This window comes from Colobus angolensis, unplaced genomic scaffold (assembly GCF_000951035.1).
Source record: "Colobus angolensis palliatus isolate OR3802 unplaced genomic scaffold, Cang.pa_1.0 Scaffold3, whole genome shotgun sequence".
NCBI classification, from domain to species: Eukaryota; Metazoa; Chordata; class Mammalia; order Primates; family Cercopithecidae; genus Colobus; species Colobus angolensis.
Genome location: NW_012116265.1, coordinates 18217945 through 18232198, shown reverse-complemented (window position 1 = coordinate 18232198; position 14254 = coordinate 18217945). Strand labels below are relative to the sequence as shown.

General features: G+C 40.4%; 1 protein-coding gene across 3 annotated transcripts in view; it reads left to right on the top strand.

Annotated features, from left to right (window-relative positions):
* TTLL5 (tubulin tyrosine ligase-like family member 5) overlaps nucleotides 1-14254 on the top strand; it is a 306711-nt gene that overhangs the window by 31472 nt on the left and 260985 nt on the right. For all 3 annotated transcript variants that reach the window (XM_011949527.1, XM_011949526.1, XM_011949528.1), the window contains exons 7-9: nucleotides 4812-4894; nucleotides 12582-12651; nucleotides 13506-13590. In XM_011949527.1, the coding sequence (XP_011804917.1) occupies nucleotides 4812-4894; nucleotides 12582-12651; nucleotides 13506-13590 (238 nt within the window). The remainder of the gene's footprint in view (nucleotides 1-4811; nucleotides 4895-12581; nucleotides 12652-13505; nucleotides 13591-14254) is intronic.

Genomic DNA, 14254 nt, shown 5'->3' with positions numbered 1-14254 from the left:
GGTGTCTAAAAAGGCAGAAGGCGGTTGGAATAGCCCCTGCAGGGCCTTTGAAAGAGAACTGATAAGGATTGGACATGAGGATTGCCTAAAAACACTAGAGACAAGAGCCAAGGTGGTCTCATGGATTTATAGCTTTTTGTTCTAATAAGAGAAAACCTGTAAAGATATAGCCTAGAGACCAATCACTGTCTCCAGAGATGTGAAAGCCTGGGTACTCCCCAAACTATTCTCAGTAATTTGAGTGTAGAGGTTGGAATACATGGTACACTGGTCTATCTAGGCTCCTGGTGTCATCACTGCCAGTTACAGTATTTAGTAGAATAGAATTAGAGGTCTGTGACCCTGAAGATGCTGACTAAAGATCTTTTGCCAACTCTAGCCATTCCCCTCAAGGGGACAGCTTTCTAAGCAGAAGGAAGAAAGAAGCAACAAAGAAGAAGATGGGGTGATACCAGTATCATAAAAGCAAAACTTTCCCCAGAATTGGGCTCTATGGCCATCTCTAGTTGTAAGAGAGACTGAGAAATAATGATTCTAACATGTGAATTTTCATGTCCACCAATTAATTACAGATGACTAGATTTCAAAGCAATGGGTAAACATGTAGGATTACAATTTTAGAGTTATAAGAGATCTTAGCAAATCAGGCTAAATTTTTAAAATCTCATTTTAAAGATAAGACTAGATGATTTAAGTACATTACCTCTAGAGTCATATATTTGAACAGCCAGAATTGCAACTCAGATCTTTCTACTCCAGGTTCATTGCTGTTTCTATTAGACTAAGCCTGCTGCCACTGTAGGAACTGGAAAGCACTTGAAAGAACTGGGGAACCTGTTTAGTACATCTTCATCCTGAAGCAGAGGCTCCTGAGCAAGTCTGCTTGGCCTTTGCCTTTGATTTTTCTTGCTTCCTACCCACATATTTAGAACCTGTAAAAGAGAACAATCCTTGTTCTGAAAATATCACAAATCAAGGAGAAAAGAGTAGCATGAAAGACAAGTCTTTTGATATTTACAATTTCAAGAACATTTAGGATTTCAGTCATAGTGAAGCACTAGAAGAAGCATTAACTTATTTTTTTGGGGGGACAGAATCTCACTCTGTTTCCCAGGCTGGACTGCAATGGCTCGATCTTGGCTCACTGCAACCTCTGCTTCCTGGGTTCAAACAATTCTTCTGCTTCAACCTCCTGAGTAGCTGGGATAATGGACGTACACCACCACACCTGGCTAATTTTTGTATTTTTAGTAGTGATGGGGTTTCACCATGTTGGCCAGACTGGTTTCGAACTCCTGACCTCAGGTGATCCACCCGCCTGGGCCTCCCGAAGTGCTGGGATTACAGGCGTGAGCCACCGCACCCAGCCAGAAGCATTATCTTCTGATAAGCCTAGTTCACAAAGTAGAGGGTACTGTCTCCAGACAGCTTTGATCCCTTTCCTTCCCCTCCCTGCCCTGCCCTGCCCTCCCCTGCCCTACCTTCCCTTCCCCTCTCCTTCCGTCCCCTCCCCTCCCCACCTTCCCTCCCCTTCCTCCCCAGGTTCTTGTTTTCTCACCCAGGCTGTAGTGCAATCATAGCTCACTGTCTCCTCAAATTCCTGGGCTCACGTAATCTGCCCACCTCAGCCTTAGAAGTAGCTGGGACCACAGCCACACACCACCATGCCTGGCTAATTTTTTTATTTTCCGTAGAAACAGTCTTGCTATGTTGGCCAGCCTGGTCTCGAACTCCTGGCCTCAAGGGATCCTCCTGCCCCAGCCTCCCAAAGTGCTGGGATTACAGTTGTGAGTGAGCCTGTTAATAACTAGCCTGGTCGTTTTCTTAGACATTTCTGTAGAACCTTGTACTTCCTTTTTATAACTCTCATTGTTTGTAATTACTTGTTCAATGTCTGTTTTCTCGGCTAGTCTAATCTTCATGACAGTAGAGACTACATTTTTTATCACTATGCGCCCCACACCTAGCAAACTGATAGACACAGATTAGATACTTAGAGGTATTGAATGAGTGATGTTTGGAAACTTGTTATTTTTTGTTTTGTTTTAATATTAATAGCTTCTTGCTCAGGCATTCTGTTCAGTCTGCTCAGTATCTGGGGAAAATGGCAAAGTGAAAAAAATGCATAAACTGAATATACATATATATATTCAGTGGCCTCACTTTATGGAAATGTATTTTTTTGTCATATATAACTATAAATATGTCTTCTATAGCAGGACTTTAAAATTATATAAATTACACTTTTTGAAAGGTAATATATTCCCATGGTACAAAAGAAATTCCAAAACAATCATCAGTGAAAAGTCTCTTTTCTACTCTTGTTCCTCAGTCACCCGTTTTCCTCCCCAGAGATGATCAGTGTTACTAGTTTTCTACATACTCTTTAGAGATATTCTTTGCATTTACTAGCAAATAACTTGTATGCGTATATAAACAGATGGGCATGTATAACATACATTGCCCTGCACTGTCTGCTTTTTTCATTTGACAGGCTATCTTCAAGATCATTCCATGTCACTTCATTAATAACATTCTTATTTTGTGTGTCTGCTTAATATTCCATTGTGTAGATTCGATATCTACAAACTATATCCCTTGAGTGAAATTGGTCTTCTGCCAGTTTTTGTGTGTCCCACAAGCTAAGGACCGTTTTTAAATGGTTGGAAAGAAATCAAAAGAAGAATAAAATTTTGTGGCGTGTAGAAATCATATGAAATTCAGTGTTCATACATAAAATCTTATGTAAACAGCCACACCCCTTTGTTTACATATTGTTTGTGGCTACTTTCAAGCTACAACTGCAGACTTAGGTAACTGCCACAGAAACTGCATGGCCTGCAAAGCCTAAAATATTTGTTCTCTGGCTTTTTACAAAAATAGTTTGCTGACCCTTCATACAGATGCATTGTAGTGTATTTAATTAATATTTGGCTGTTATAACACAGCATTGAAAATCTTATATATGCAATATTTTACACATGTGTGAGTAGAACTAGAGGATATAGTTCTAGAAGTAGAATTGCTCACAGAGTTTTAAATTCTGTGTGGCACATTAAATTTTTTCTAATTCTGTTAATTCTGCATCAAGGAAAAAGGCAGGGGAAGATGGGGGAGAGTGAACAAAAGATCTCTTTCTTTCCTCCTGCTGAAATGGTTTGTGGCATTGACAAAGTCAAGTTTGTTTGGGAGGCCTTAAAGAGACTGGCTCATGTCAGAGGGAGAGGAAAGAAAAGGAGACAAGTAGTTGCTGGCAAGTCATCTGGGAAAAGGAGCTGAGCCTAGAGAGCTCCTTCTGAAGGCCTGCCTGGTGTAGGCCCATATGCAGTGTAGAGGGAAGTGTGCAAAACTTCAGGACTCCAGTGTCTGAAAGTCTTGTTCTGATATTAGAGCCCTAGAAAAGGACTTGCCTCTTAATAACTCTAATCAGAGGAGCAGAAACTATAGGGAACTTTCTTAGGTTTATACTCTTGTATTCTAGATAAACTGGTAACTGATATCTTGGCGCACAGCAACCTAGGCAATTTGGAAAAAGGAAGTCTTTGTGAGATCTGCTCAGAAACATTTGCATTTGCTTGATTTATTTCCCCACACTACCCTTTCTCTCCTCTTTCATTGAAGAAAAATACCAAAAAAAAAAAAAAAATTCTCTCAGTTTTTACCTTTCATCCCATCTCTGCTTTGAAACAGTAATGACTGCTGCCACCTGACGTATTTCATCAAAAGTGGAAGAGGCACAGTTGGGACCACTGCTCCCTCTCCAGTCTGGGATGTGAGAATCAGCAGCACTGAGAGCTCTAGCCTGCTTCTCTCCCCTGACTTCTGACACTCCCTAAGTGGAAGACAGAGCTGCTTCTCCTCAGACCACTTGCAAGCCTCTGGGAGGCTTAGTGTCAGTTGTCTGCTTTCTCTTTTCATGATCCAAAGGGATTTAAAATGTAAAGCTGAACCTGGGAAAGGAACAGGACACATGGCACCTTTTAATCCCTTGTAAATGATTGTTCTTTGTCTCCACTGGCACATTGCTTGATTTAAGGTGATTTTTTTTTTTTCATAAGCTCGGAGGAATTATTTAAGGAGAGTAGCTGTATTATAAGATCTAGATTTTGGCTTACGTTGACACTGTTTGCCTGAGGTCCTCTTTTTAACAGAGGTAGGAATTTCAAGGATTCATGATGATTCTTTGTGACAGTAATAGACTAACATCCAGATGTTTGCCTTATTTTGTTTTCATCTTTTCATTCAAGAAAGAGGGGAGGCTGTGGGTATAGTGCCTGTAATTCCAGCGCTTTGGGAGGCTGAGGTGGGAGGATTGCTTGAGGTTAGGACTTCAAGACCAGCTTGGGCAACATAGAACCCCCGTCTCTACAAAAAGTTAAAAACAATCAGCTGGGCATGGTGGCCCATGCCTGTAGTCCCATTAACTCAGGAGCCCAAGGTGGGAGGACTGAGCCCCAGAGGTTGAGGCTGCAATAAGCTATGGAAGCACCACTGCACTCCAGCCTGGTCAACAGAGCAAGACCCTGCCTTAAAAAAAAAAAAAAGGAAAGAAAGAGGGGAAATGGCGGAAGAAATTATTATGGGAGTGATTTTGCTGTCCTCTTTTTTCCTCCCTCCTTCCCTCCTTCTATTTTTATTTTTAAGGCAAGTCCAAAAATATAGGTAATTTTAGTTACTACCCAACACGTAGAAATTTGTAAGATTTTTGGTTTCCCTGAGTAGATAACCCTTGTTGAAAGTTGATATAATAAACTCAAGTTCATTCTTTTTCTTTGTTTCTTCCATTTTTTATCCCCCAATATTTTGAGCAGATTCATATTCGAAGGACCGGGGACCTTGGATAGTAAAACCAGTGGCATCTTCTAGGGGGCGAGGCGTCTACCTGATCAACAATGTAAGTATGCAGCAGATGGCAAACCTCTTTCCTCACTTGTTCTTTCCTCCTTCACCCTTTGTACTGGTTACTAATATAGTTCCATTTCATTAAGAGCGGGTGTGCTCTTCTTAAATCTGCATTCAGAAGTGAGTTGAGGGTAGGTATGAGTTGACTTGTTGGCCTTACTGGCAGGAATCTTCTGCACCAGCAGTTACTCCATGACTAAAATGACACTTGATCAGATTTTGGGGCAGGGCAACCTGTTGTGTCAGCAGAAAAGAGGTACCTTTTCTGCTTTTAGCATATTGTGATGTTAATTCCTACACACCAAGTATTAATTGGTAGCATATGTGTTTAGCGTCTGTTGTGAGCAGAACTGTGGGTTCTGTTCTCAAGGTTATCAAACAAGTGAACCTCAATTTGATATGGCTTCTTTGCTACTGCTGCTGCTTCTCATTTCTCCTCCTTGCTTTCCTCTTTCTGCTCTTCTTCCTCTCATTTCTCCTCTTCTTTTTTCAAAAGCCATCATTATCTTGATTCTTTGCAAAATTCTCATTAAAAGTTGTCTTACATGGAATACATATGCATGGTAAATAAAATCCCTACTGGTCTCACTCCCTAGACTTATAATAGTAGTTAGTAACTTTAGTTGATTTATGTTTCTTTCATTGACATTTTATTGTATTTGTTAATTCCCAGTTTGGCATTTATTGCATTTATATCATGTCCCACCCTCCCTTGCACATTTGTTTGATTAGTTTTTATGTTTATGTTTTAAACATTTATAACAGAGTCTCTTCAGTAACTATGATTCAGTTTATTTATTTTATCTGTAAGTTGAGTAAAACATTTAAACTCAGTAGAAACAAACTGTTGAACTCTGGAAGGGGGAAATGTTAGGATAGGTAGCTAGGCAGACATGAACCAGGCATGAGAGGGCCCCCGCCACCACCAAGGAGTGTCAGGTTATCATCAGGTGATGGTCAGGCAGTTGTTAAACTGGTTTCTCTAAAATAATAATTGGTAGCAGCATATGCCAGGGAAAGGCAGGCTCCTAACAAATAGAAAACACCTGAAGCTGGTGATTAGCCATTTCCCAATAAGATCTCAGGAGTTGGGCAGGTAGGCTCAAGCATCTGCAGTTAGAAGCAAAATGATGGAGTTTAACTGGTATATGACCTTCCTCTAGGAACCCTCGACTGGTAAGGCAAAAACACTTCAAATGAGCACGTGTACAGCTGCAGCCAACACACTGCGCATGAGGCCCCTCTCAAGTGCTGGCAGGCCACTGCACATGCAGACAGCTTACCCCACGGAAAAATCAAGGGAGGAGAGACGCAAAACCCTAGAAGCATGCCAATGTATAAAACCCCAAGTCTAAGGTCAAACAGGCGCTTGGATTTCTCAAGTTGTCTGCTTGGCTCTCTTCCACGTGTATTTTACTTCCTTTCATTCCTGCTCTAAAACTTTTTAATAAATGTTCACTCCTGCTCTAAAACTTGGTCTCTCACTCTGCCTTATGCCCCTCAGACAAATTCTTTCCTGCAAGGAGGCAATAAGTAAGTTGCTGCAGAGCCATATGGATTTGCTGCTACTGACATATTTTGGGATTCTGAAATTTAACCAGTGTTTAGGCGTGGACCTGCTTTTTATTCTTCCTCCTGGACATTTGGTAGGCACTTTCAGTCTGGAAACTAGTGTTTTTCTTTAAGGAAAGCTATCCTCTTATTTGTCTCTGCTTTAAGAACTCTTTTTTGAGGCATTCTGGATCTTTCCTTCATGTTAACTTTTCTCTCATTTTTAATTATTTTCCCATCTTTATCTTCTAGATCACAGGTTGAGGTTTATCCATTTTATTATGCATTCATCTACTGTATTTTTATATTGGATATCACAGGTTGATTTCCAGAAACTCATATTCTGATTTGCTTTATTTTTATTTACAAATAACAACCTTTTGTTGCATAATGGATGCAATTTGCCTGCCTGTCCTTCTGAGGATACCAATGGAAATTTTTGAAAAGTTCTCTTCTGTCCTTGAATTTTATTGGGATTGTCTTTTCCCCTGCTATTGGATTTTCTCAGTTTTGATGATCCTTACGTGTTGGACCATATTTATGAACAAAAGACTAGACTGAATGAAACTGGCAGCTGGTCTGGGTTTCTACCATGGTTGTGTAGGACTCTTTTCCTAATATCTTCTCCCTGGAAGAGGCTGACTGTGAATTTTAGATAAGGGCAAAACGTGTTGACTCTCAGGCTTTGCTTTATGTGGACGTGGTGAGGAGCATGCCCCTTCCACCTTGCCGAAATAGTGTGGGCCATATTGCGAACGTAGAGGAAGATTTTGGTGATTTCCCTCTTGGGCAGAGCTACCTTTCTTTTCCTTTCTGTGTGTATTGGGGATGAAGTAGCCTCAAGTTCCACTCTCCTCTATCAGATTTCTATACCCACATGTCTACTGGCCTCACTGTTCCAAATGCTGTTTGTTAATTATCTGATTCTGATTCCTTGGCTGATCCCTGATCTTCATGTTTGTTGACTACAGGCTTGGAAAATTGCAGGAGCCTCCTTGAGAAGATCACTCTGATCTCTTTTAGACTTTTCTGACTCCTTTTACTTTTTTCTAGCTTTGATATCATTTCATTCTTTTGAAAATATTCTTTCTGTCCTTCCACTGGAACTCTGGAAGGGCAGGGGTAGGTAGGTAAGTTGTATGTGGGACCAGAACCCCATCTTAAATTCCCCAGTTGTCTTTTCACATTGAACTGTTTGCCATATGTGTAGAAACTAACTTTCTGAGTGATCTTTCACATTGGAAAGTCCTTAAATTCAGGCTGGACTCAAAACGGTACCGTAAACAATGATGGCCAGACCCTTCATGCCAAATAAATATAGGATCTGGTTTTGGTAGAGCAACTGCTATAGCCCCAGGCATTGGCTGCAACTTCTGTTACCTGGCCTAGGCCAGTCTGGAGGCCTTTTACCCTGAGTCTCCTGTGACATAAGGTCATGGTCATATGCCTTGGCTCTGTCTCCTCTTGTCTCTGCTCTGACCTTGGTGATGAAGGCCCCTCTCCAACAACTTTTCCTTCAGCTCTGTGCCAGGAGCTCCAGTGTTGTTTGAATCTCATAGATGGCACTAGTTTGGGTTTGGGTTTTAGCTGCCAAATGGAATTGCTGTTGAAAGTCAGCTATGGTACAAGTTTGCTTTTTATTTTCTTAGACATGAGTCAAAAAGAATAGGATCTATTCCCAGCTCATCTGAGACTTTTGTCTTTTGGAATGCTCTGTTGCCCTAGTGATTTGTTATTTTAAAGCTAGCATCATAAAGGATAGAAAAGTTAAACTTTGCTTGGTGGAGCCAAGAACCCTGCGCCCTAACTCTTCCCTGGATGCTAAATCTCAACAGGGTGACATGTCTTTAGAGAATGTGTTTGGCAGGCTATGTAAGAGCCTTTTTCTCCCTCCTACCTCTCCTTGGGCTGAATCCCTTGAGACCCCCTGCATAGATCAAAGTACTTGGCAGGACCTTTTGCCTTCCCCCTCCCTCTTTGTGAAGCTTTGGAATGAGTCTGATTCTTTTAGGTATTTAGTGGAAGTGCCAGACAGAAGCCTGGGAAGATGCCAGGAGGCATGAGGGGAGCTGGCAACATGCGGACATAATGGGAAAATACTCCCGTTTCACCCCGAAACTGGAATTTTACCACCTTTTACCCAGACCTGCAAACCATGTTGTTAATACTCTTCTCTCTGCTTACACAAAAGGCATAACCATCCCCTCTTTTCCATACCTGGATCCTTTCCCATGGAATATGTGACCCATTAGCCAACTGGATGAAGTAACTCTTTCCAAGGCTGCTGCCTGCTTTCCTTTTAGATTTGAGCAGGAGGGTGAGGAGAGGGAAGGCTGCGGCGAGGGTCTGGGAGCAGAACTAATGTGAGTGAGTGAGGGATTTAGGCAGTGGGGATGGAGTTGGTGTGAGGGCCAAATGGAAATATCTTCCCCTGTCTTCCCACTGGAGTGAGAGGGCCACTTATTAAAACTTCCCTATAGTAGTCATAACCTTTTGGAAACTCTCTGCAAATAGCAACTTTTACCATTACGAGAACGGGATAAAGGACAGCAAAAGCATCACTTTTATGTGGCACTGAAAAGAGAAGTGTGGACCACAGATGGAAGCATCTCAGTTGGTTGGCTAATGTGGTCTCATAAGGATGTGCTCTTTAACTCTAGAAATACAGCATAGAAAGGAACAGAGCTGTGTTTGCTCCACTCCTTCAGTAACCATGGCTAAAGGCTGTATTTTCCCAATTTAGTATATTCAGATCGAGGAGGGGAAAGAATGGGTGTTTTCTGATTAAGGTGTGAATTTGATTATGAAAGTCAAGTTGAGTCATCCTTGTCTCACACATGATCCATGGTAAATACAATATTGATACATGCTCTGAGACTTGCACATATTAGGAGAGTATTAGGTCACTCCAGTCCCTCCTATATTTGTGAATATAATTCTGTACTCTCTTGTTTCTGTTTGCTTATATGTTTTTATCTTAGGTTCCTTCTATTTTTCTCATTTCTCAACAAGTATTTCGGGAGTACCTACTGTGTTGTCACTCCTTAAAAGCTTTTGAGAAATTCTTCTAATTATTATGTATCTCTTAATTTTGATAATACTGCTACTCAGTACTCTGAGTAGAATGGCATGTGGCAGGTGGTGATGAATGCTGTTGAGCTGTGGGACTTTGTAATTAGAACCACATATATTCTGTTAAGTTTGCAGTAATAACTAATGTTTATTGAGCCTGCCACTGTCCTTTCTAAACATAATCTCTTTTAATCCATATATGAACCCTATGAGGTAGTTAACATTTCCTTAGTAAGTGGTAGAGTCAAGGTTGTAACTCAGGTCCAGATGATTCCAGCATAGACACTCTTAATCCATACTATTCTCCTTTACAATGACTTAATGGATACCATGAGCTTTAATCTTAAGGTCCAGTTAGAAAGACATGTTTCCAGCCAGGTGCGGTGGCTCACGCCTGTAATCCCAGCACTTTGGGAGGCCAAAGTGGGCACATCATTTGAGGCCAGGAGTTTGAGACCAGCCTGGCCAACGTGGTGAAGCCCTGTCTCTACTAAAAATAAAAAAATTAGCCGGGTGTGGTGGCATGTGCTTGTAATCCCAACTACTGGGGAGGCTGAGGCAGGAGAATTGCTTGAACCTGGGAGGCGGAGGTTGCAGTGAGCCGAAATCACGCCATTGGACACCAGCCTGGGCCAAGAAGTGAGACACTGTCTCAGAAAAAGAAAGATTCAGATTCCTACTTTAGCATACTTTGGGAGGCAGTTTGAGCTTTAAATTGAAATAATTTGAAATGAGTTAACTGGGGAATGATGAAAAGGAAACAGGCCTGAAGATATCAAAAAGTTTTTCTTAGTTGCTCTTCAGTCTGTAATGCTATGCAAAGAAACTATACCCAAACCTTTCTTTTCTTCTGAGAGCCTACAGTTTAACTCCCAATGCAGATAGAAGTGAGGGATAAAGACAATAGAACACATAGTAAAGTTACCTAAATAATGTAAGGGTTTATGTTACGTGTAACTCAAATGATAAATGTGTATGGTGAGCAAGGGAGGAGAGGAAATGGGCATGGGCATTAGATGTGTCACGGAATGATGACCACTATCAGCATATTCTCTGCTGTGGAGAAAAGTTGGGTGACTAGATATTTATTGCAGCCTATAGGTTCTACTCAGTAGGAAGAGAGCTGTGATTGTTTGATTATACGTTTACAACATAGCCTGCAGCTGTACAGTGATTGCATCAGTTCTCACTGAGAAGATTCAAAATGGAGATAATACGTATGAGAAGCTGATCAAGAAATGTAAGGGAATCAGGAAATGGTATGGGTGATGGAGTTCATTAGGGATGAATCAGTAATGATGTCATTGTGTTCCTGTGATGCGTAGAGATGGGTTGTGAAAGCTGTGTTCTGACTTTGAGATAGCAGCAGTGGGAAATGAGAGGAGTCTCATTCTGACTTCACAGCTGCTCATAGTGATTGTGTATAATGTTATAGGTCACAAAATTATCATACGAGAAACAGTAGTATTGAGGGTAGGAAATGCATTATTATAAAGACAAACTTTTGAATTTGGGGGACAATTAAATTTGAGAGCAGAATATTGGGAAGAGGTAAGAATAATGCCTAAAAGCAAAGCCTGTGAGGAAGACTGTCTGGATTCCATTGCTGCTGTATTGCTTATTAGCTCTGTGACTTTGAGCAGGTCCCTAACCCTCTCTGATTCTTTTTTCATCTATAAGATGTGGATGGTGATATACCTGCCTCATGGGGTTGGGTGAGGATTAAGTGAAATAATCCTGTGAACAGACTTAGAACAGCACTTGGCACATCCATATGTTTAGTACGTTTGTTAAATTTTGTTTCTGCAAATGTTGATGGTTATTTCTGTTGCCTTTACTGTAGCTATGATCAACCTAATTATTATCATTACCACTTCCCTTTTGGAGCCCTTTTGTCCTACCTGGATTGTGACTTCCAGCTTTATCTAATCACACATGAAGGTGTTTTTTCTTTTCTTTTCCCCCAAGATATTTTAATCTTGCTGTTTCCTTAATCTAGAATCCACAATAATTTCCTGCTTTCCACCATGCTAAATATAAACTCTGTTTGCCACGGGTTCATATCCCTTTGCCAGTGGGGTCCCTCCCTCCTCATTGTTTAACCATGTCTTTCATAATTTCCCAGTTCAGTGTTTTAGCCCCAGGTCTGTGAATCGGCCCACCCTCCTTTCTGCTGGGCTTGATGTACGCCATCTTCCCATGATGGGCTCCTTTCTTCTCCACCATGTACTTCCCAGCCTTCACCATTCATTTCTGCATCTGCTCTTCCGGGACAAGTCTTCCCTGACTGGTCCCACCTGATTGGTCTGCACTTTAATTTTGCAACCTGACATCTTATATTTATAGAAATGCTGCTTTGTGTTCTTTTACATTCTATATTTTGCTGTTCCTCTACCTAAATATTAAACTTTTCAGGGATAGGGATTTACTGAATCTTAAATCTGCCAGGCAGAGATTATATCTGTTATCTTCATCATGGTATCCCAGTGCAGTTTTTCAACAACTGTTTTTCATCAAAGAAACCTTTAAAAGATTGTATTCACTCTTTGCATACAGTTGCTTAGCAAATACCCTTAAGTGAATCAATTAAACATCTATCTCATTTTATGGAGGAAATGCTAGGATCCATTGTGGATCTGTAAATTCTCTAAACATCTTAATGAAAGCCTTCATTTAAGAATAGTAGTAGTAGTTTTACATTTCTATTTTACTTTACAGTAGGGAGAAAGCAAGTTTTTATTTATTTTTAAAGTGGCTCTTATTTTCTTAGCATGTAACTATTTAATATCATGTATATACACATCTTTAAAGCTATTGAGGCTGTATTTATTCTGTGAGAGGTATTGTTTAAATTTATTTTTCTGCTTCATAATTGGATGCCTATAGTGTTATAGAAGTGATATTATATGGCCAACTGAATATATGGGTACCTTGGAGGAAACTTTAACCAGAATTTTAGTTTTCCATTTCTTTAAAGGTTAAGAACTTTGCTCCCTTATTGTAAATTAGGATTCCTGTGTATTTCTATTCTTTCATTCTTTCTGTTTACTCAATAGCCAAACCAGATTTCCCTGGAAGAGAACATTCTGGTCTCCCGTTACATTAACAACCCCCTGCTCATAGATGGTGAGTTGTGATTAGGCCCTTGACCAAATTGGGCCAGATCTTTGCTAAACTTTTTAAACTTTTCATAGCCTTCTCTAGTAAGACTTTATTATACTGTTGTGAAATTCTTGACATATGTGACTCCAGAAAGGCAGCAGGTTCCTTACCTATCTCTCGGGATTTATTTGAAGGTGAAATGAGACAATATAAGAGAAAGTGCTTTATAAGTTTTATAGTAATTAATATATGTATGGAAATTATGCAGTAATATGTATGAAGATGACATATACACATACATATTATATATACATTAGGGTTATATTAATGTATATATACATTATACTGTTTTTATTATGTACTATATACATAATATACTATGTATATGGTACCATTATATAGTATAATTATTAGTTATCCTCCAAAGTCAAGGTATGTGGGCAGTGTGTGTTTCATGCGGAGAGGAGGAATGTTCTTTCTTTTTTTTTTTTTTTGAGACAGAGTCTCGCTCTGTCGCCCAGGCTGGACTGCAGTGGCCGGATCTCGGCTCACTGCAAGCTCCGCCTCCCGGGTTCATGCCATTCTCCTGCCTCAGCCTCCCGAGTAGCTGGGACTACAGGCGCCCGCCAACACGCCCGGCTAATTTTTTTGTTTTTTAGTAGAGACGGGGTTTCACCGTGTTAGCCAGGATGGTCTCGATCTCCTGACCTCGTGATCCGCCCGTCTCGGCCTCCCAAAGTGCTGGGATTACAGGCTTGAGCCACCACGCCCGGCTGGAATGTTCTTTCTTTCACGTTTCTTGGTTTCATTGTTTATTCTGTAACAGGAAATAAATGAACTTAGTTTTTTTGTGTGTGAATACATACTTTTTTTTTTAGATTTCAAGTTTGACGTGCGCCTCTATGTGCTGGTGACTTCCTATGATCCTCTTGTCATCTATCTCTATGAAGAAGGATTGGCTAGGTAAGAAGCTGTTTTGGGGTGTAGGGGTTGGGTGGGTATATTAAGAGTAGACCCATTAACAAGTTTATTAAATCAGATCATGCTATTTTCACTTGTCATTACTGCTTACAGATGCAACCCACCTCCTCACCTGCTGTGCTCTATAACATCAAAGCCACTATGCCTAAAAAGAACTTCAGAAATTAGGCTTATTTGTCTGTAATCTCACTGCATGTCCACACATAAGGTGCGTAAACATCTTCCCCAGCACTGATCCAGGATCACATGGTATTTTCCTGCAGTGACAATTGTTATGACGTGCCTAGGATATTAAGATAATTTGCCATTGTTCTTCAGGATAGATGTAGAAGGAAAAATAAAATCCTACCTTTATTTGCCTATTATATGCCAGGCATTTATTTTCATCCTCACAACAACCTTTTAGTTAATGCGTTTTTGCAGTTGAGGAAACAGATTTAGAGGTGGGAGAAGTGGAATGGAGATTTCACCTCATGGATCTGACTCCAGAGCTCAGAGCTCGGACTATTTCATGCCCTCTCATATTTAGAAGGTATTAATTGAGTTTTTTTTTTTTTTTTCCTTAACATGCAAGTGACTTTACAGTGGTTGTACATGCATTGTTCTCTTTTTGTTAAGGTGCTTTTTTTTTTTTTTTTTTTTTTTT